The 22,032-nt window shown below is 32.5% G+C and overlaps 1 protein-coding gene across 2 annotated transcripts in view; it reads right to left on the bottom strand.

Annotated features, from left to right (window-relative positions):
• The window catches only part of LOC134728169 (TPR and ankyrin repeat-containing protein 1-like), a 59,077-nt gene that overhangs the window by 32,405 nt on the left and 4,640 nt on the right, over positions 1-22,032 (bottom strand). The window contains exons 1-6 of one of the 2 annotated variants that reach the window (XM_063592667.1): positions 20,477-20,616; positions 16,925-17,340; positions 16,107-16,278; positions 15,029-15,343; positions 9,290-9,565; positions 6,304-6,672 (exon numbers count right to left, since the gene is read on the bottom strand). In XM_063592667.1, the coding sequence (XP_063448737.1) occupies positions 6,304-6,672; positions 9,290-9,565; positions 15,029-15,343; positions 16,107-16,278; positions 16,925-17,335 (1,543 nt within the window). In that variant the 5' untranslated portion in view covers positions 17,336-17,340; positions 20,477-20,616. Of the gene's footprint in view, positions 1-6,303; positions 6,673-9,289; positions 9,566-15,028; positions 15,344-16,106; positions 16,279-16,924; positions 17,341-20,476; positions 20,617-22,032 lie in introns of those variants that run through there. The other variant, XM_063592660.1, reaches the window with a different exon arrangement.

The following is a 22,032-nucleotide window of genomic DNA, read 5'->3' as shown; positions in this document are numbered from 1 at the left end:
ATAGTTTCACCTGCAAGTTACCTGTCCATTTAAACTTTTGGCAGTTCTATTGTCCCATCTAACAAATACAACAGGTATTGTTCTCTGTATAGTTTATTCACCAGGACCTTTAAATTTCTTCTAAGAGAAATATATCACTCATTGATTAATTTACCTGAGTAAAAAATTTATCTGCTAAATTAGATGGAAATAACATGTGTACTATTTATAAAAAACTGTATATGAGTTTGAATGTATTATATTTTCAATCTGTTGAATGTATTATATTTTCAATCTGTTGAATGTAAACACTGATTCAAACATTAATAAAAGTTGATTCCTAAAATTTTTTTTACATTATTCCTATTTCCAAAAAAAAATTGATAAAAAAAACCTAAAAATGTTGATGTTTACATATTAAGGCCTTCTTAAAAGTATTCTATAACTAAACAAAAACTAAACTAGAGGCTCTAAAGAGCCTGTGTCGCTCACCTTGGTACATTTGTATATGTGAATATTCAACAAAGGACACAGATGGATTCGTGACAAAATTGTGTTTTGGTGATGGTGATATGTTTGTAGATCTAACTTTACTGAACATTCTTGCTGCGTACATATATCCCCATCTATAATGATTGGCCCAGTAGTTTCAGTTAAAAGTGTTAGTAAAAATTTACAAATTTTATGAAAATTGTTAAAAATTGACTATCGATTCGTCTGAAATTTTCAGGGCAGATAGATCTTGACCTGATGAACAATTTAACCCATGCCAGTTTTCCTCTTAATGCTTTTGTTTTTGAGTTATAAGCCAAAAACTGCATTTTATCCCATGTTCTATTTTTAGCCATGGCAGCCATCTTGGTAGGTTGACCAGGTCAACAGACACAATTTTTAAACTAGATACCCCAATGATGATTGTGGCCAAGTTTGGTTTAATATGGCGCAGTAGTTTCAGAGGAGAAGATTTTTGTAAAAGATAACTAAGATTTACGAAAAATGGTTAAAAATTGACTATAAAGGGCAATAACTCCTAAAGGGGTCATTTGACCATTTCGGTAATGTTGACTTATTTGTAAATCTTATTTTGCTGAACATTAATGCTGTTTACAGTTTATCTCTATCTATAATATTTTTCAAGATAATAACCAAAAACAGCAAAATTTCCTTAAAATTACCAATTTAGGGGTAGCAACCCAACAACAGGTTGTTTGATTCATCTGAAATTTTCAGGGCAGATAGATCTTGACCTGATAAACAATTTTACCTCATGTCAGAATTGCTCTAAATGCTTTGGTTTTTGAGTTATAAGCCAAAAACTGCATTTTACCCCTATGTTCTATTTTTAGCCATGGCGGCCATCTTGGTTGGTTGACCGGGTCACCGGACACAATTTTTAAACTAGATACCCCAATGATGATTGTGGCCAAGTTTGGTTTAATATGGCGCAGTAGTTTCAGAGGAGAAGATTTTTGTAAAAGATAATTAAGATTTACGAAAAATGCTTAAAAATTGACTATAAAGGGCAATAACTCCTAAAGGGGTCATTTGACCATTTCGGTAATGTTGACTTATTTGTAAATCTTATTTTGCTGAACATTAATGCTGTTTACAGTTTATCTCTATCTATAATATTTTTCAAGATAATAACCAAAAACAGCAAAATTTCCTTAAAATTACCAATTTAGGGGTAGCAACCCAACAACAGGTTGTTTGATTCATCTGAAATTTTCAGGGCAGATAGATCTTGACCTGATAAACAATTTTACCCCATGTCAGAATTGCTCTAAATGCTTAGGTTTTTGAGTTATAAGCCAAAAACTGCATTTTACCCCTATGTTCTATTTTTAGCCATGGCGGCCATCTTGGTTGGTTGACCGGGTCAACGGACACAATTTTTAAACTAGATACCCCAATGATGATTGTGGCCAAGTTTGGTTTAATTTGGCCTGGTAGTTTCAGAGGAGAAGATTTTTGTAAAAGTTAACGCAGGACGACGACGGACGACGACGACGACGGACGACGACAGACGCCGGACGCAAAGTGATGAGAAAAGCTCACTTGGCCCTTCGGGCCAGGTGAGCTAAAAATGCAAATTTTCATATGAACAATACTTTTTATTTTAAAAACAAACTGTTTATGATTAAGTTATTATTTATTTTGAACATATTGAAAAAAATATTATAAATGTTTAATAAACACGAAATCACAGGCATTTTTTTTTCTGTGAAACATGTAATTTCTATCAATTTAGCAGATAAATTTTCTACTGAGGTAGATTAATCAATGAGTGATATATTTCTCTTAGAAGAAATTTAAAGGTCTGAGTGAATAAACTATACAGAGAACAATACCTGTTGGGCCGTTTTTATTAAATAAGTTGGTTTACGGATCCGCCGACCCGAATTTTGGCTAATTCAAATAAAAATAAACGCACATTTGTCCTTAAAAATTATTTCTGCCGACCTCATATTTATCGATTTACTAAGAAAATTTTAAACGGAATTTTTGTGTTTACTTTTCATATTCTGGTTCCTTTTACTGCATTAAAAAATCGTTAACCAGTGCACCGGAAACGTGACTGGTTAGCTTTCCCTGACACCCAAAAGCGAAAACAAGTCGCCCTGTACGATACTAGCTTTCAGTCACTTCCGTCATCGGACATTTTCAATTTTTACCAAGTTGATGAAACATCATTTTTTTATTGATAATTAAAGAAATTAAGACATAAACGGTTCATTTTCTTAAGAAAAGAGGCTGAAGCATTGTATTTGCAGTGTGTAGCAGTTTATTTGATAAAAAATACAACTTTTTATCACCTTTTTTAACCTCGAACATTTTTGCAAGTTCCGATGGTTGACTCGAAAACGTACATCAACCTAAATTTCGGCGGCAAAATAAGTTTGTTACTTCATTTAAACGTGATAAAAGTTGCCTCTAGTAAATATGTAATCCATTTTTTGCATTAAAAACGTCATGTTGCTTTCCAAATAACTTGTCAAACATCGTTTATTTTTGTAAATTTTCTTGCATTCGTCCGCCATTTACTGATTTCTAAACTACGGGTCTGAACCGGACCAGCTAAGACCGAAATCTGTACTTTTACAATAATTATTACGGACGCACGGATGGAACAGCTGACAGAAGAATATTGACCACAAAGGGAAAAATACGTATTTCACATACATTAAGAGACTTTAAGTTACATCTAATTGATTGGTGTATATAATTCCCTTTATTTTAATTTTTATGGATTGAATTTGTTTCAAACTTGATTAAAGTTGCTTAACTCTGAGACTATTACACTAGCTAATATCAATATATTATGGCCCAGCTTAATAACTTATATATTTTTTTATGAGAAATACTGAATTTCATACTTAAGATAGTTTTGAATTAAATTGTAATTGATATATTAAGATTTCTTTACATTTATCAAAATAAAAAAAATAAAAATTTAGTGCTAGATATTAAATATGTAGTTGGAAGTTTCTTACAAGAACCTAAGTAAAACTTTTAATTTGAAATGTTACTTTAATTGTATACTCAGATATGAATTGAACAATATAAAAAGAACATTATTTACATACATGTATGACCCTTTATACTATAGTAAAATCCAAACATTGTAGGGCACCCCGCAAATGAGCTCTCCTTTTTCAAATCTCACCACTTCTCCTTATCAGTTTCAAAAAGATAAGTCACTTCTCCCTATAATTCTGAAGAAGTGTGAGCCCTGCTGATATCCGTAAACCAAGTAAAAAAAACACAAAAACTAAAGATCTAGTTTAAATTTATTTTTTTTCCCTCCTCCTACCATAAGTTTTTTGGGCTGATGTCCGTAAACCAACTTATTAAATAAAAACGGCCTTGTATTTGTTAGATGGGACAATAGAACTGCCAAAAGTTTAAATGGACAGGTAACTTGCAGGTGAATCTATAGAAAGGTTCAATAGGGTTCGCTATAATAAAATTAAGTATTGTGCAATAGCAAGAAATTTTCAATTGCACATGCAGTATTACGCAATAGCAAGAAATCTTCAATTGCACAGTATTGTGCAATAGCAAGTATTTTCAATTGCACAGTATTGCGCAATAGCAAGAAATATCCAATTGCACAATATTGTGCAATAGCAAGAAATTTCAATTTAAGTTATCTTTCTTTGTCCAGAATAGTAGTTGAATCAACTTAAATCATTGGTTTATACAATAAACAATGTATATTCACTTTAACTTCCAAATGATAAATTAAAACAATCTTTACCATTCAGTGATATAAAGAAGCCCTTTTTTTACATTTTAATATTTTATGATGTATTTAGATGAGTAATTATTGTTGCAAACTCCATTAGAAATTTTAATTGAGATCGGTTTTGGATTAAAGGAAAGGGGGATGTGAAAAAAAAATTGGAGGGGGGGGGGTTGCAAACTCCATTAGAAATTTGAGTTGAGATCGGTTTTGGATTGAAGGAAAGGGGGATGTGAAAAAAAAAATTGGAGGGGGGGGGGGGGGGGGTCAATTTTTCTCATTTGAAATTTCATAAATAAAAAGAAAATTTCTTCAAACATTTTTTTGAGAGGATTAATATTCAACAGCATAGTGAATTGCTCAACCCAAAACAAAAATTTCAAGTTCATTAGACCACATTCATTCTGTGTCAGAAACCTATGCTGTGTCAACTATTTAATCACAATCCAAATTAAGAGCTGAATCCAGCTCGAATGTTGTGTCCATACTTGCTCCAACTGTTAAGGAGGCTCGCAGGTATAAGATTTTCAGAAAAAAATCAAACATTTATTTTTCTTTACAAATTTTATTAATTACCTTTAGTAGTTGTTACTTTATCTTATGGTACAAGAATTTTTCAAAAAAATCAAAACATGTTGGCCCCAGGTGACTTTTAAAATTTAGATATCATTGAAAAAGCTCTAAATTATCTCCCTTTGGTGCAAAAATGCCATTTTTTGGCTTTAAAAATGAAATATCTTTTTTAACCCTTTCCTCCATTGAATTTTTTTTTTGCATACTTGATTCCCATAGGATTTTTTTAATAAAATGCTGAACATATACTTTAAAGTATTAAGGCATTGCAAAAAACAACTATTTCATCAAATAAATTTAAGTCAGATATTCCTATGATATTCCTTTTCATATTGGATACAAATTTTATTAAGTCAACTGCAGACACTTTGTAGTCAAAGTGTTTCAACTGAGGTACTACACAGGCGTCAAAAGGCGTCATTATGGAGTAAGGGGGGTGGATACAAATTTTATTAAGTCAACTGCAGACACTTTGTAGTCAAAGTGTTTCAACTGAGGTACTACACAGGCGTCAAAAGGCATCATTATGGAGTAAGGGGGGTGGCGTCAAAAGGCGTCATTATGGAGGAAAGGGTTAACTCATCGGTGACCTATATTTTTTATTGTTGTTTTCGAAAAGACTGTACATAAACTGAATAATTGTAAAATTTAACCAATTTCTGTAATTTAGTTCTTTTTTTATTTCGATATTTCCAATATTTCTCCTATTAGTTCAACAGAAAAAAAGGACATTAACAAAAATGTATGCTTTTTTTCAAAGGCATATTGTAAGCGTAAATGCACGGTGACCCCATTTCTTTATTTCATTTTTCCATTAGGTATGAGATAAAGTTAATTTATAGAAAAATATAGAGAAATCCTATATTAAATAAAAAAAATCATTTAGACCCGCAAGCCCCCTTAAGGGTTCATCCTCTGCAGTCGTATAAAGCTGTGCCCTGCGGAGCATCTGGTTGTATGTTATTTAAGCTGTTAGTTTTCTCCTTTGAATTGTTTTATAATTGTGATTATTTGAACTTTTATAGGAGACCATGTAGTATGGGCTTTGCTCATTGCTGAAGGCCATACAGTGATCCATAGCTGTATATTTTTTTATGTCATTTGGTGTCTCATGGAGAGTTGTCTCATTGGCAATCTTAAGTTGGTCATTAAAACAATAAGCAATGAATATGAATCAATTATCTGCCCCTTATATTCCAAATGAATGCAGTAAATTCTTTGTTAACGCTAAGTGATTGTTGTACATGAGTGAACAATAGTGAACATTATGTTGCAAGTATGGAATTCAATTTTAACTATGGAAAATGACAGTAGCTTGAGAGTAAATAAATGTTCTTCAGTAACTTACAGGTAATGTAGTGAATTTCACTTCTTTTAAAAAAAGTAAATGTCTTCTGCATAAAACAGAAAAATTACATATCAACCTAATCAAACAAATTTCACTGAACACCTGCGTTGAAAACATTTATTTCCAGAAGCGATATTTCAGACCACTCAATAAGTACCTGGATTAAGAGTTTTAGCAATAGAATCTGTAATCATACACAGCATCTCGTCTACAATCTTCTGATGTCTCTCCTTATTATGATTGTTTTCTCTGATCACTTTCGCCATGTCAAAGTAGGCATACCCTGTCCTGTTTTTGATTTTTGTGCGACATTCCTCCAGAACCTCGTCACATTTACGACATTTATCATAGGCTGGCCTTGAGGGTTGTTTAGGCATATAGGATTGTTTCCATGCATCATCTTCCTGTCGTCTGTTGGTTTGTGGTTGTCTCCCTTGAGGCGTAGCTGAAGTAGGTTTGCTCTGGCTTTGTTTTCTAGCGTCTTGTTGCTGCTGAATTTTTTGCTGCTGAATCATCCTTTCTACATCTGCAGAGGAATATAGAATAAAACTTATGAGTAAAATCACAATATGTCAATCAAATAAAAAGATTAGAACCAGACCTCTTCATATAGCTTCAAGAGAGGAAGTTTAATACATAAATCATAAACACTTTGTTTTCCCGGTATTAAGTACTTCCATATTTTATATTAAATTATTGTTGTGTTTTAAACACCCGAGTTGCTTATGCTCTGTTCCATTTATGTTTTTATCCTGTAATCAACATTTCTACTGTAGTAACACAAGTATACAGATAACATGAAGCAATATTATATACTGTAAACCAACTTATTTTAGTGGATACTTTATTTCGTGTTTTACCTTTTCTAGTCTGTTTCCCAGTTATTTAATTTCGAGATTTCTATTTACTGGATGAAGTTTTATAAGAAAAGATAAAAGTTTAAAATATTCGTGCAGATTTTTATTTGCCTTCTTTTTATACTCACAAAAGTCGCAAAAATAAATTGCTTGCAAAAAAAAGTTGTTTGCAAAAATAAGTTGGTTTACAGTATACTGTATGCAGTGCTCTAGCTAGAATTCAAAAGGGGCAGGGTGTCAGTGGAGGGCAGGGCACTTTTTTATGATAGAAGGCACTGCTCATTTCTTTTGTCCACGTCTCTGCTTGTATCACGAGTTCACATATTTTTTTAATGTCTATATATTGTTAATAAAGATGCATAAGTTGTTGTTTTGATTATTTATTCTATAAAATTTGCATAAGAAAAGTCATTCATACTACATGTTCATAAAATATGGCAATACACATTCATACTATTAACCAAAAGAGGCAAAAATAAGCTATTCTCCCCCACCCCCTCTCCTTCCAAAAAAAAGAACATAAACTAAACATCCCATAGTTTACCATACATGCACATGACAGAGTAGTTGTATTTCAAGATTTCCACCTAGAGCTTGGCCCTCTTAACCTTTTTTGGAAAATATTATTTAATGTAGCTTCATCAAATTGATTTGTGAACTGCACACTCCCATTAATGTAAGTTGATAGCGTAACACCATCGTATTTTTTTCTCTTTTTCTTGTCTGTGAAATGACGATTAAATTTTGTCTTTGTCCGTGCACCCCTTTTTTTACGGGAAATTATTAGAAAATTAATGTCATGCGATGTTTATTACAGCTGAGAAATACTATTTCATCGAACTTAAATTTATAAAGAATGATGACAAAATAGTATGACAAACATATTAATAGAAAGGTGAAATATATATATTTATTTTGCATATCAGTTTTATGTCTTGAAAGATTTTTTTTTTTTTCAAATTTCTGACCGACCTTTTCATGGAGAAAATCCGTAAACCAACAAATTAAAAATCGGTGGCCTCATATTTATGACAAAAAGGAACATTGCCTTAATTAAATTACCTAGTAATTAACACCTTTGAAGTCTTATTCACCATAATTGATTGTAATGACATGATTAACCTTGTTACCTGGGGGCAATCACCAGGTGTCATAGTTGTTATTTAACTTCTGATAAGAAATCGATGAAACAAAAGGCAATTTTACCAAAACGGCACAAGGGTTTTTCGGAAAACGGCGTCAGGGCAGAAGGGCGCGGCTGAGGGCACACAGGGCGCGGCACCCTTCTATTTTGGGCTAACGAGACCACTGTGTATGTATTCTAGATGAATATAGTTCCCTATCATCCTTCTTCTGATGCGAGCAAACAGTTATGTTCAATTTTGGGTTTTCTTTGTGGATCATGTTGATTTCTTTCAAAATCATTTAATTGATGACATGGGGAAAAAATGTACAAATTGCAAGATAAAGATAATAACATGTTTGGGCCTGTCCCAAGTCAGGAGCCTCTGGCCTTTGTTAGTCATATATTTTAATTTTAGTTTCTTGTGTACAAATTGGAAATTAGTATGGCGTTCATTATCACTGAACTAGTATATATTTGTTTAGGGGCCAGCTGAAGGACGCCTCTGGGTGTGGGAATTTCTCGCTACATTGAAGACCTGTTAGTGACCTTCTGCTGTTGTTTTTTCTATGGTCGGGTTGTTGTTTCTTTGACACAATTCCCATTTCCATTCTCAATTTGGACACATTCCCCATTTCCATTCTCAATTTTATAATAACTATTTTGTGTCTTAAAAATCAGCTGTAATTGTACGAGGCTAAGAAACAGGTGTTTCACGACCTTGGTTGAATTGAACATAAAACAAATAGCTATGTCTGGTCCGACTGACAAATTACTTATTGAGGTTCTTTAGTACTTTCATTTCTAGATGACTTTATGCACAAATTATTTTACTCATAAAAACAAAAGTAGAAATGGCTAAACAAGCCTTTTACTATGTATAATGAAAAAATTGGGAACTAAAATGTAATTTTCTCTTGCCTTGTGCATGTTGCCTATAAATCAAAATTGATTTTGATGAAACATACATGTCATGTCATTATAAAATAATAAACATTTCATCAACACTACTATCAGAATTATTTCCCTTGTAAATGAATTTATACTTGTAATACCATGCTCCAGATGACTTTTCGTTACTCAGAGAAAACTATATAAATACTTAGTTGGTTATCACAATGCTCAAAATTATTATAATAAAAGACTCAAGTTTGAACTTGTACCTTCTTGTTGCCTCATGACAGTAGCAAGAATTTCTATGGCTCTTTCTTCATTTCTTGGAAGGTACACTATTGCATATTTCCCTTCATTATTTTTGGTAAGTGGATTGACCTCGGCTTCAATCAACATGATAACAAATCGAAGCCTAATCCTCCAATCAACTGCTTGGTGTCTTGTGATAGTGTGAAGAGCTGTGTTTCCTTTGTCATCTTGCAAATTCTGGTCTCCTTTTGGTACCACTATTTTTGGAAGTACATATTCTATCAGACCAAATGATTCTACAAATAATATTTGCAAATTAATGATGATGGCTTTCAACAAGCAGTAACCTAGAACCTCTCCAAATTTATTACATATTACAGTCAAACCTGCCTTTACAGTCATATCAATAAAGCAGTTAGCTGTTGCTCATGCACACTTTCATACCCTCAAAAAGTTTTCTATATATAATGTAACTCATTTCAGCCGACTGAAACTGATTGAGGTACAAGTATACTAAAGGACAACAGATCATTCCCCTTTATTGAATCTAAGAAACTTCAACCAAAATTTTACTTTAATATTGAGTGGTGTAAAATTTTGATCTATTGGCAAACAGGAAGGGCTGCAAGGCAGATGTAACAAGAATGTGTCCCCAGTAGCTACTTCCGGTCAACGTATGAAGTCGGGTTTCTGATAGGAGCCGAAAAATAACTTTAAATTGTATCCTATATAATATGGGGATCATTTAAAATAGTGAAATTAGTTATATATATGACTAGACTTTCGTTTTAAAATAGTGATTGAACTCTTGTAAATTACGATAGTATTGGATTGAGAAGGATTGAAAAGTAAGGAACATTTGTTTATATATCCGCCATTTTGGAAAATTACCGGCATGTCTCAAACAGGTAAGAAGAATAACACTATAGCCACACGATCACATACAAATTCAACATCCAGTGTACATAACACAGAAACTGAAGCATGGAACTGTAAAATTTGTAATAAAGAATTCTCTGATGAAAATGATAGAATTGTACAATGCGAATACTGTGCCGAATATTATTGTTCGAAATGTTTAAATCTGTCCAAGGTCGAGTATGAGAGCTTTAAAAACCCAGCATTACATTGGTTCTGCCCCTCTTGTGACTCAAAAGTGATGAAAAACATTAAGTCCGATAGAGAAATTGAAGAAAGGTGCTCAGAATTTATGAAAAAAATGGAGGACCGTATTACGTCCCTTGAGTCGGAAATGAAAACAAAGGTTAACTCTGAACAAGTAAAAGAGATTTTGGAAACAGTAATTGGTACAGGTACATGTAAAACAGTTGATGTTGCTAGTGACATAGAAAAATCAGTTGAAAAAAGGGTATCTGAGATAAGAGATAGCACAAATAGAGAAAAAAACATTATAATACATGGCATTATTGAAAACACAGACAAACTCCCAGACGTACGTAAAAAGGCTGATACTTTAGTTGTTTCACAGTTAGTAGATTACTTAGAAACTGATGCTGAAGGTATTAAAAATGTTGTCAGAATAGGAAAGAGAGAAGAAAATGCAGAGAAGCCTAGGCCAATGAAGGTAACATTAGAAAATGTAGATATTAAAAAGAAACTTATGAGAAATCTAACAAAGCTGAAAGCAGTTGACAAAGAAAGTAAATTTAGCAACATTAGTGTTACACATGATATGACGAAAACTGAAAGAGAACAAAACAAAGCTAAATTGTCAGAAGCTAAAGAGAAAAATGAAAATGATAAGTCGGGGAAACACTTATACATAGTAAGAGGGCCCCCTTGGGCAAGGAAAATAATAAGAGTGCCAAAAGAAAATTAAAAGAAGCGAACAATGTAAATAATGTAAATGTGTTGAAGAATTGTGGTGAAAAGCATTTTAATGGACAAAAAGACTATAATATTTTTACGAAACTGAAGTGTATTTACACAAACGTCGATAGCTTTATAAACAAGATCGATGAATTTAAATTAAGTTTTATGAACAATGAAGTAAAACCAGATATAATTATGGTTACAGAAGTTCTTCCTAAGAACAGTAGATATAAGGTAAATAAAGCAGAACTCGCATTAGAGGGATATGATATTTTCCCAGAAAATTTCCCACCAAATAATGGTCGAGGTATAATAATGTACATCAAACAAGAGCTGCAAGCAGTGGAGATAACTTTTAAACACGACTTTAAGGAATTCACATGTGCTAAGATTAATTTGATGAATAATGATAAACTTTTAGTAGGATGTTTATACAAAAGTCCGTCATCAACAGAAGAGAATCATACATTATTAAATGAACTATTATTGAAAATAAGTAACTTAGAAGAAAAATATACACATATACTTCTCACTGGAGATTTTAATTTTCCGTCAATTAATTGGGAAACTTGGTCCGCCAAAGACATTATAAGTGAAAACTTTTTAGAATGTATAAGAGACTGCTTCTTCCATCAAATGGTAGATCAACCTACGAGATATCGCATAAACCAGGAACCATCACTATTAGATTTAATATTGGTAAATGATAAAGATTTTATTAACAATATAGAATATCAAGAGCCAGTAGGGCATAGTGATCACAACGTTCTAGTTTTTGAATATAAATGTTATATTAAACAAGAAGTATCTAAGTCGGAAAAGTTTAATTATTTTAAAGCAGACTTTGAAAAGCTACGCCAAGATTTAAGTCTTGATTGGGGAGAATTATTAAAAGACAAATGTACTGAAGAAAAGGTTAGTGCTTTTATGGATAGATTACAATTAGCAATGAACAATCATATTCCTAAAAAGAAAATATCGAAAAAGAAGTATAATAAAGAACCTTTAAGTGTAGAAGCTAGAAGAGTAATAAGGAAGAAACATAGAGCATGGGAAAAGTATTCAAATAAAAAAGACAATGATAGTTATAGGGAATATACTAAAGCTAGGAACAAGGCAAAATCAACTGTAATTAGAGAACGTAAAAACCGTGAAAAAGACATTGCTGAATCAGCAAAGACTAACTGTAAAAATTTTTGGTCATATATTAACTCTAAGAGAAAGTCGAAAAGTGGTATTTCTGAACTTCACGATAAAAGAGATGGCAAAACGTTTATTGCAAGCAATGATACTGATAAAGCTGAAATACTTGCTGAATTCTTCACAAGTGTATTTACTAAAGAAGATGATGAGGATGAAACTTTTTTAAAAGATATTAAGTACGATGAACCGTCTAGTGATGAAGTCTTTAAACCAAAAGAAATTAATAAATTACTTAAAAACTTAAATACATCAAAGTCACCAGGGCCTGATCAGGTACATCCTAAAGTTTTATATGAACTTGCAGATATAATTGACATTCCACTATGTATCATTTTTAATAGTTCATTTTCATCCGGTATTGTACCAGAAGGTTGGAAAATTGGTCAGATAACAGCGTTGTTTAAAAAGGGAGATAAAAAGCTTGCGTCGAACTACAGACCAGTTAGCCTTACAAGTATTATATGTAAGATCATGGAAAAATTAATAAGAAAAAGAATTGTTGACCATATGAATAAATACGGCCTATTTAGTAATAGACAATTTGGATTTATCGGGGGACGTTCAACTGGATTACAACTGTTAAAAGTACTAGACCATTGGACTGAAATACTAGATAATGGAGGATCTATTGATGCTATCTACACAGATTTTATGAAGGCCTTCGATAAGGTTCCACATAAGCGTTTAATTAACAAGCTAAAATCGTATGGAATTAGTAACCAAACATGTAACTGGGTCCAGAGCTTCTTACATGGTAGAAAGCAAAGAGTACAAGTTAATGGAAATTTTTCACAGTGGCATAATGTAACTAGTGGCATACCACAAGGGTCAGTTCTCGGACCAATACTGTTTGTTCTTTTTATAAATGATTTACCCTTATGTGTGGACTCTGAGGTGTTTATGTTCGCAGACGATACGAAATTATATAGAGATATACAAACCCCAAAAGATATAGACATAGTTCAACAAGATATAGATAAGTTATTTAGATGGAGTGAGAAATGGCTGTTACGGTTCCACCCTGATAAATGCAAAGTACTGCCAATATCAACGAAACAAACTAAGAACCAAGATGGAAGATACAAGATGCCAACATATGATGGTGCAGAAACAACTCTTGAAACAGTGGAATGTGAGAAAGATGTAGGTGTAAACATAGATTCTAAGCTTAAATTTGACAAGCATATACAAACACAGGTTAACAAAGCCAACCAACTAGTAGGACTATTTAAATCCGAAGGTCATTTAAGTATTTAGACTACAAGAGTTTCTGTCTACTATTCAAAGCACTAGCTAGACCCCATCTTGAGTATGCCAGCAGTGTTTGGAGTCCATATAAGAAAAAGGATATTGAATCAGTTGAAAATGTACAAAGACGTGCTACGAAAATGCTTCCTAACTTGAAAGATCTATCATACGAAGACAGATTAAGACTCTTGAAACTACCAACACTTAGATATCGTAGACTAAGAGGCGACATGATCGAGACGTACAAGATTCTCAATCACATCTATGATGAAAGGGCATCAAGTGGTATTTTAACACTAAGTAGTGGTTCAACAACAAGAGGGCATTCATTGAAGTTAGTCAAGAACAGGAGTAGGCTGGATGTTAGAAAGTATTATTTTACCAACAGAATAGTGGAAGTCTGGAACAGTTTTCCTGAGACAATCGTAACTGCCAAAAACGTTAAAACATTCGAACGAAGACTAGATAAATATTGGAAAGAACATCCTATGATTTATGACTACACAGTAGATTACAACTTCATGATCGGAGGTAGCACAGTAATCAACAGTGATAGTGACAGTGAAATAGAGCCAAATATAGAGGAGCAAGCTGATCTCCTGCGTTTGGAAATACTTAGGTAGGTAGGTAGACTTAGGTAGGTAGTACACGGATTCCCCACTCCCACTATCATTTTCTATGTTTTGTGGACCGTGAAATTGGTGTCAGAACTCTAATTTGGCATTAAAATTAGACAGATCATATCCTAAGGAACATATTTACTAAGTTTCAGCTTGATTGGACTTCAACTTCATCAAAAACTACCTCGACCAAAAACTTTAACCTGAAGCTGGAAAGACAAACGAACGAAAGGACAAACGGACGCACAGACCAGAAAACATAATGCACCTCTACTATCATAGGTGGGGCATAAAAATTGTTTACCCACTACAGCATTCAGAAGCAACAGAACAAATTTAATAATGTATAAAATTATTCCCTTTAATAAAAGCTAGAAAAAGCTTGACAACTCTTTGAAGAAAGGAGTCAAGTGTTTCCTAGACTACATTTTGCCTTGAATAATGCAGGTGTTTTACACAGGTATAATGTACACCATGCGTTACACACTCCACACACAGTTTCATGGCAGTGCTATACACAATTTCATTCTATTTGATACAGTTATCAAATGTGTGTTACCTAGACAGACAGGTTTTTAAACTTGGATAACTAATACAAATACAATACTGTATAGCGGGTTATTTTTGAGGGTGTAAAAATTCGCGATTTACATTGAATAAGGTATACAAAATATTTTGGCAATTTTATTTTGGCGTATTCAAAACTTATATCAATACCTTTGCGTGTGCAATTTTAAATGGTGGAATTTATTTTGGGCAATTTTGTTCTAATAAATCCACGAAAATAAGCAAAAATTTACACCCAGTGAAAATAACCCACTATGCCGTACAACAAATCTGAAAAGAATAAATTACCTGAAGCTATACACAATCTTATTGTAGCATGGAAATATCTGTCACCAGTGTAGGTTGTCATGGTATTGTAGTCTGATCCACAAATCAGGAAGTACCTCAGCAGGTCAATACACCACGCACAATTCTTCACATATTGCAATTCACATATAGGTCGAAGGTTAACTCTTTCAATTTTTATGCATGGTGCTTCATCATCTCTAAATTGTATGTAAGAGAATGAGGCTAAATTCCAATTACCATTGGTAATGAAGTCATAAGTGACCAAAGCCCATGTGTGAGTTGCTATTTTTAGATTTTTCACTTTATTAAGTGGATCTGAAATAAAAGTTAAACTTCAATGATACTTAGACTGAAAATAACTATTTTTGTATTCCATGTTAACTTTTTAAGGATGATAGCTACTCTGAATAAAAAATACCATTAATAGACTGTTGTAACTGAAAATATACAAATAAAGGATAAAAAAAAAAAAAAAAATTGAATGGTCTGTGTGCTTGTTGTTGAGAGGGGGTCTCATTGGGGGGTTCCAATCCCGGATCCAGCTTACTGTTTTGTCAGATTCCTGTATCCTGCAAACACTATGTATGTAAGCAATTCCCATTTATTTGTCATTTTCCAGGTCCCGCTAGACCTCATTTCCAGTTTTCACGACACAATTACAAAATATAGGCAATCTCGCGTCACGCTTAGACCCCAATGAGACCCACTTGAGATATAATGGTGGGTATTGATTCTCTCTAGATGGTTGGTATGCAGTATAAAAGGGAACATGTTGAATTCTGAGCTTTTGTTCACTAATGATACTGCATGCAGTGGCTGATCCAGAACTTATCTTAAGGGGGGCCCCTTCCAGTCAGGCTTTAGTGATTCCCTATGTAATCTACCAAATTTCCCCCTCGGAAAGGCCTCCCCCTGGACACACAAATTTTTTTTCCCCCTGGTGGTCCTTGAAGAAAATCTGCTGGTCCTCACTATTAGTTCTAATGAAAACTACTAAAATTGTGTCAGTCCTATGCAAAATTTTGGTGGTAAAATCCTGAGGACCGCCAATTTTTCGCGAACTCTGCTATAAACTTACATTTGCGATTATCCAGGTTCATGTAATGGAAACAATAGGAAGCCAGTATTTCTCGCTGTGATTTCTCTGGGGATGTTTCTGATGCCAGTTCATTGAGAGCATTTGTGTAGGCCTGTAAAGCACCTTCATGATTCTGTTTGGCACCTAAAACTTTACCAACCTTCATATGTGCCTGAAACAAAATCATTCAAAGCATTAGTGTACATAGTCTAAGCTTGCAATAAGGGAAATTCCTTCGCAATTCTTGGGCATTTCTACAAGTGAACCTCAAATAATACAGTATAATTATTGTACATGCATAGTTTTTCATTGGTATTTGAAATATATACAAAGGCACCAATATTTCTTATTTTGAACTTATCTCAGGGGAGGGCGTATATCCAAGGTGATAAGACGTGCCACTAGAATAGGTAATATTTCCAGCTTGAAAATATGTGAAAAGGTGGGGAAAACTATCAGAAATATAGGATAAGGTCGATAAAGTTCTTGTTACTTATATATCATATGAAACTCCCTGTCATATTTTCACAGCCACAAATCTCACACTCTTAAGTAAACACTACATACAGAATCTTAGCATTAAATATTCTATTTTTTTTATTTTTTACCTAATATAATGTGTTCACCAAACTGTTATTTTTCCAACACACCACATGAAAGCCAACCAATATATGGGAAAAGGTTTCATTTTCACCTACGCAATAGATTAAAAGATAACTGTATACTGTATACTCCAGTGACATCCCCTATCAGATGAAAAGTGAAGTGCTCCCATTATTGATGACTTATACTAAAATAAGACTTAACAAGAAACTTACTTTGAACCAATGACCATCATACGACACACTCTCCATAGCATCCTCCAAAGCTTTATCTAATACAAACGTCTTTAAGAAGCATTCTGATCTATTAGCATATAATATAGCTAGATCTCTACTATGATGAACATGTTCTTTCATCTTGGTTCTCTGTATACCGATAGCTTCAGTGTATATTTCTGCTGCAGCTAAATAGTTTCCATTTCTGAATTCTTCATTCCCTCTTTCTTTAAGAACTTGTGGATCAACTTGTCTTGCCTGTGTAGCCTGTCTGTCTTTAAATACTTGAGGATCATTTGGTCTTGTCTGTGTCCCTTGGTGACCAACATTCCTAGGTTTTGGAACGCTTGACTGAGCATGTACAGATGTATTTTTTGCTGCTGTTTTATCTTGTCTAATTAGGTGTTGCATTTCCTCTGAAAAACAAAGTCTTCTTTTTATTATTTTCTTCAACAAAAATACATAGAAATTAAAATATGCTAAAATAGCTTAGTGTTTTATTGACAATTGGAGAAAACTTCATTTATGACCACTTTCTACTGTTTTACAATAATCTCATCCAGTAAATAATTACCTATTATATGGGACAATATCCTTAATGAGCCTCCGATTGAGGAACACAAAAGTTGTTTGTAAACCAAAAATCTCTGTGTAGTGATAATGGACATGTTTCAATTTTTACGAGTGGCTGAGCTTTACCATTTGTGTTGATCTGGGAAGTATAGAACCTTAGAATAAATATGTAAATACTATGGAGTTATTATATGTATTCAAAATATTCAATTTTCAAAGAAATTATTGTGTGAAAAAAGAGCCGCTTCATGAAAGGATTTTTGGGGTATGCTTATTATTGGAAAAAAGAATCACACTTTGTACCCCAAAATTATACCACATATGTAAAGATGTCTCAGCTTCGAAACAAGCAATCATACATATACAAGTTTACAATATGGACCCATATAATTGAAGGCATATCAAAACCTCAAAATTCCACAATATTTCTATTTAAGATAAACCATGAACAGTTGGGGCAAAAATGGACATAATATTCACACTTGATACATTTCATGCAATCTTTACCTAAACACCATCCATAATCTGTAATAACAGAGAATTCCGATAACATCATAAGGCACATGTGAGTACTAAGTTTCAAGTTGATTGGACTTGGACTTCATCAATAACTAAAAAGACCAAAAACTTAAACCTGAAGTGGGACAGATGGAAAAGCGGATGAAAAAATATATGAACAGATGGACAAACAGACCAGAAAACATAATGCCCAAAAATGGGGCATAAAACAAGAATGTGTCCCAAGTACACTGATGCCACACTCGCATTATCATTTTCTATGTTCAGTGGACCATGAAATTGGAGAACTCTAAATTCCAATTAAAAATAGAAAGATCATATCATAGGGAACATCGATGTGTATTAAGTTTCAAGTTGATTGGACTTCAACTTCATCAAAAACCACCTTGACCAAAAACTTTAACCTGAAGCGGGACAGACAGAAAAACAGATGACCATGAAATTGGGGTAAAAACTCTAATTTGGCATTAAAATTAGAAAGATCATATCATTGGGAACATGTGCACTAAGTTTCAAGTTGATTGGACTTCAACTTCATCAAAAACTACCTTGACCAAAATCTTTAACCTGAAGTGGGACAAACAGACGGACGAACAAACCAACAGACAGACAAATAATCGAACAGAGGCACAGACCAGAAAACATAATGCCCCTCTACTATCGTAGGTGGAGCATAAAAATCAGTCTTAAAGCCACCTAACATGCATTCATCATGTTCATACTTCTATACGAAATTGGTACTAACATTTCATATGATTCCCTACTAATACTGATGCTGGTAACTGAAATGTAAATGTTCCACTTAATATTTTGACTTCAAAATATAACTTATTTATGACATGTTGAAACATTGATCCAAATGATCACAATGAAATTGTATAACTGTCATTGAAATATTTCTTAGAAATCTACTTTCATTTTCTTTCACATATCATTTGTGGACTTTATTATCTTTCCAACCTCAAACCTTAACCCTCACAAAAAAGATTATAGATTTCTAAAATATATGATGGATAGCCAGTATAGCCAAATATAAACAAGGAATTATTTGAATCTGAAATAATTTTGAAATCTGAAAAATTGATTAGAAATGTATGTTGAAAACTAACCCAACTAAATAAGGTTAGCCATGCGTGCATAATTAATGGTTAATTTTACTTTCATTATCATTTCAGTATGAACTAACTAACCCCCTATTTAGTTTGGATAGTTTTTATGATTTTCTCATCAATTTTCTAGAATTCAAATTTTTTCCAGATTCAAATAATTCCTTGTTTATAGTTGTTTATCAGATTTAAACATTATAAAAATTCAAACATTACTTCATCACCTTATCTTCATGTCTCATTATGCAACTGAAGTATTAAATGTAAGAAGAATGTTTTTCCACCAACAAACACACCTTAATAAAAGGGGATATAACTTTATTTGAGAAATTAATCAACAATTCAATTTATTGGACAACTTTTGAGTTAGATGCATTTCAGTCATACGTTTGGTTTTAGTGTACATCATTCCTGTGTTTAGGGGCATCTTAACTTCTGTTCCCATGTTGAGCTAGTGGTTTGAAAACTATGATGTTTTATTGCATGAATTATTCAGCAAATCGAATTCTCATAATTGACAATCAGCTCAGCTGTCTTTTAGGAATTGTGATTAAATACCTACAGAACAAACATTATTTCTAGTTTATCCTGCGCAATCACGATCACTAAGTTGCTTAATGTTCAACAGGAACACAGGTTATTCCCTCTATCTGGTAAATGATGTCATAAAGGAGCGCATAGTTGATGAGTTTTTACTCCAGTGAAGGTCAAATCCAAAAGTAGTCTACTGTAAGAGTAAGATTGCTTACGAGACATTTTTTTTAAGGCTTTTGGATTCATTTAAAATTTATCACTGCAAATCTATAAAATAGATACACATTTTCTTATATAAACCTTTTATAAATTTTTTTTTTGAAATTTGTCAAAAACTGTATTAGTAAGGGAAATGTTTTCTAAAAGAAATTTTACACAAAAAATATCTCTACTAGGCCATAACTCTGGTGCAAGTTTTTTAATAGATTCAGATACTGTTGATTCAGACCTTTCATAGATATTTTTTAAATAACTGCAATATTTATCATTTTATATAAATCTTCTCACAATTCAATTTTTCACATATGTATATGCATCATCCAGAGTTTCGGGGAAAACAAGTCAGAATCCTCAAGATTTAAATTGATGGGGAACAATTCATGTTGGATTTAAAAAAAAAATCAATTAAACTTAAACTGTCAATATAGATCAGAATGGAAATATCTATGAATTATCATATTCTTAGAAATTGGAAACATTTATTTACCTTACCATTAATCTTATTCACTGATTTATTGTTACCAGGAACATGGTTTGTATTCATATTTTTTTCTATTTCAAATATCCTTAATGTATCATTAGGAAACCAATTTTACCTTACCTGTTTCTGAACAAAATTAATTATTCCAGACCATATATTGGGAAAACAATTGTCTAAAACGAAGTATCAATGTTTTCATGATTGATATTTTTTTTATTATGAAACTGAAGACAACAAATCTTTTAAACTACTGTCACAAATACAATTTTCAGAAATCTACTTTCACTTTCTGTATATAGGCAAATTATAGCTAATCATATTTAATTATAAACCTTCTTTCATTTCCTTATTGACAAATGCATTACTGTGTTCAATATTTGCTACCTGTGCATAATGTATTGTACATTTAATCTTTATTGTAAATAAACACAGATATTTTTTCAGAGTTGATCAGACCTTTTCAAATTGAAATACAGCTGGGTCTTTATCAACTATATATTGTATTTATCTGACTATTTTATCAACCAACTATAAATTTCCACAAAGGCAGCTGATAATTACTTCTGCACATAACAAAACTTTATGAGAGTATAAAAGTGTATCTGATGACATTTTTTGTCTGCATGAAATAAAATTCAATTTCAATTAATTCAGGTTAATGCATATTTTAAGGGTATAACTCTTAAAAAGTTAACTAAAATTTCATTCATGTTGACATATATGTAGATTTTCCCCTGTTTATAACTATTTCTTTTTAAGGTTTCTATTTATCTTTTATATAGATTTAACTATAATGAGCAAAAAAAGCAAAAAATGTTTAAAAAAAACTTATCATTAAAGGGCAATAACTCCAATAATGAGTTGTCTACAGATTTTTGCCATTGTTGCTTAATTGTGAATCTTGTCCTGCTAATCATAAATGATTTTTAAAGTTCATACAGTTCAACAGTTTTCTAGATAATAGGCAAACAAGGTGAAAATCATCAAAGGACAATAACTTGAATACGGAGTTGACTAATAATTTGACTTATTCAGGTTATTTGTAGATCATGTCTTGCTGACCATTTTTTCTATCTAAAGTTTCTATCGATTTTATTTAGCTAACAAAATCTCACTAGATTGGAAGACTCTAAATCCTCCAAAAGTCAACTAATAATAATTTCTTGTGGATATGCACATCTAAATATTATGTTATTATTACATGTATCTATATAGTTATATAAAATTCTGTTTGTGGTTTCTTAGGTTGTGATGACAAACTGTTGCAGTTGTAAATTTAGGCCTTAACTCTTTGAGTTAAAAGGAAATAACTCCTAGAAAAAATATAATCACAATTTCCTGTCAGTATGCATATCTACATAGTATGTCCTTATTATCTATGAAGCTTTTTGATATTCTGATGTGTGGTTTCAGAGGAGTGGAGATGACGAAAACAGGACTGAAGGGTCAATTACATTAAACTCTAATGAATTTTGTATAATTGAACAGGGTAAAATTAATAGATTGGATCTTAAAAGTTCATTTTGAACAAAAATAACTTAAAAGACTGAATAAGTGAATATTTCTATATCAGGAAGTTGGAGAATGATGAATCTGAAATCGCATCACACAGTATAGCTAACTTATATAAACCCTGAAACCAAAGGAGTAGGTTCAGTAAGACCCCTTTTTGGCCC

This window comes from Mytilus trossulus, chromosome 1 (genome assembly GCF_036588685.1).
Source record: "Mytilus trossulus isolate FHL-02 chromosome 1, PNRI_Mtr1.1.1.hap1, whole genome shotgun sequence".
In the NCBI taxonomy this organism is placed as follows: Eukaryota; Metazoa; Mollusca; class Bivalvia; order Mytilida; family Mytilidae; genus Mytilus; species Mytilus trossulus.
The sequence above is the reverse complement of the archived record's forward strand: the minus strand, read 5'-3'. Positions and strand labels throughout refer to the sequence as shown.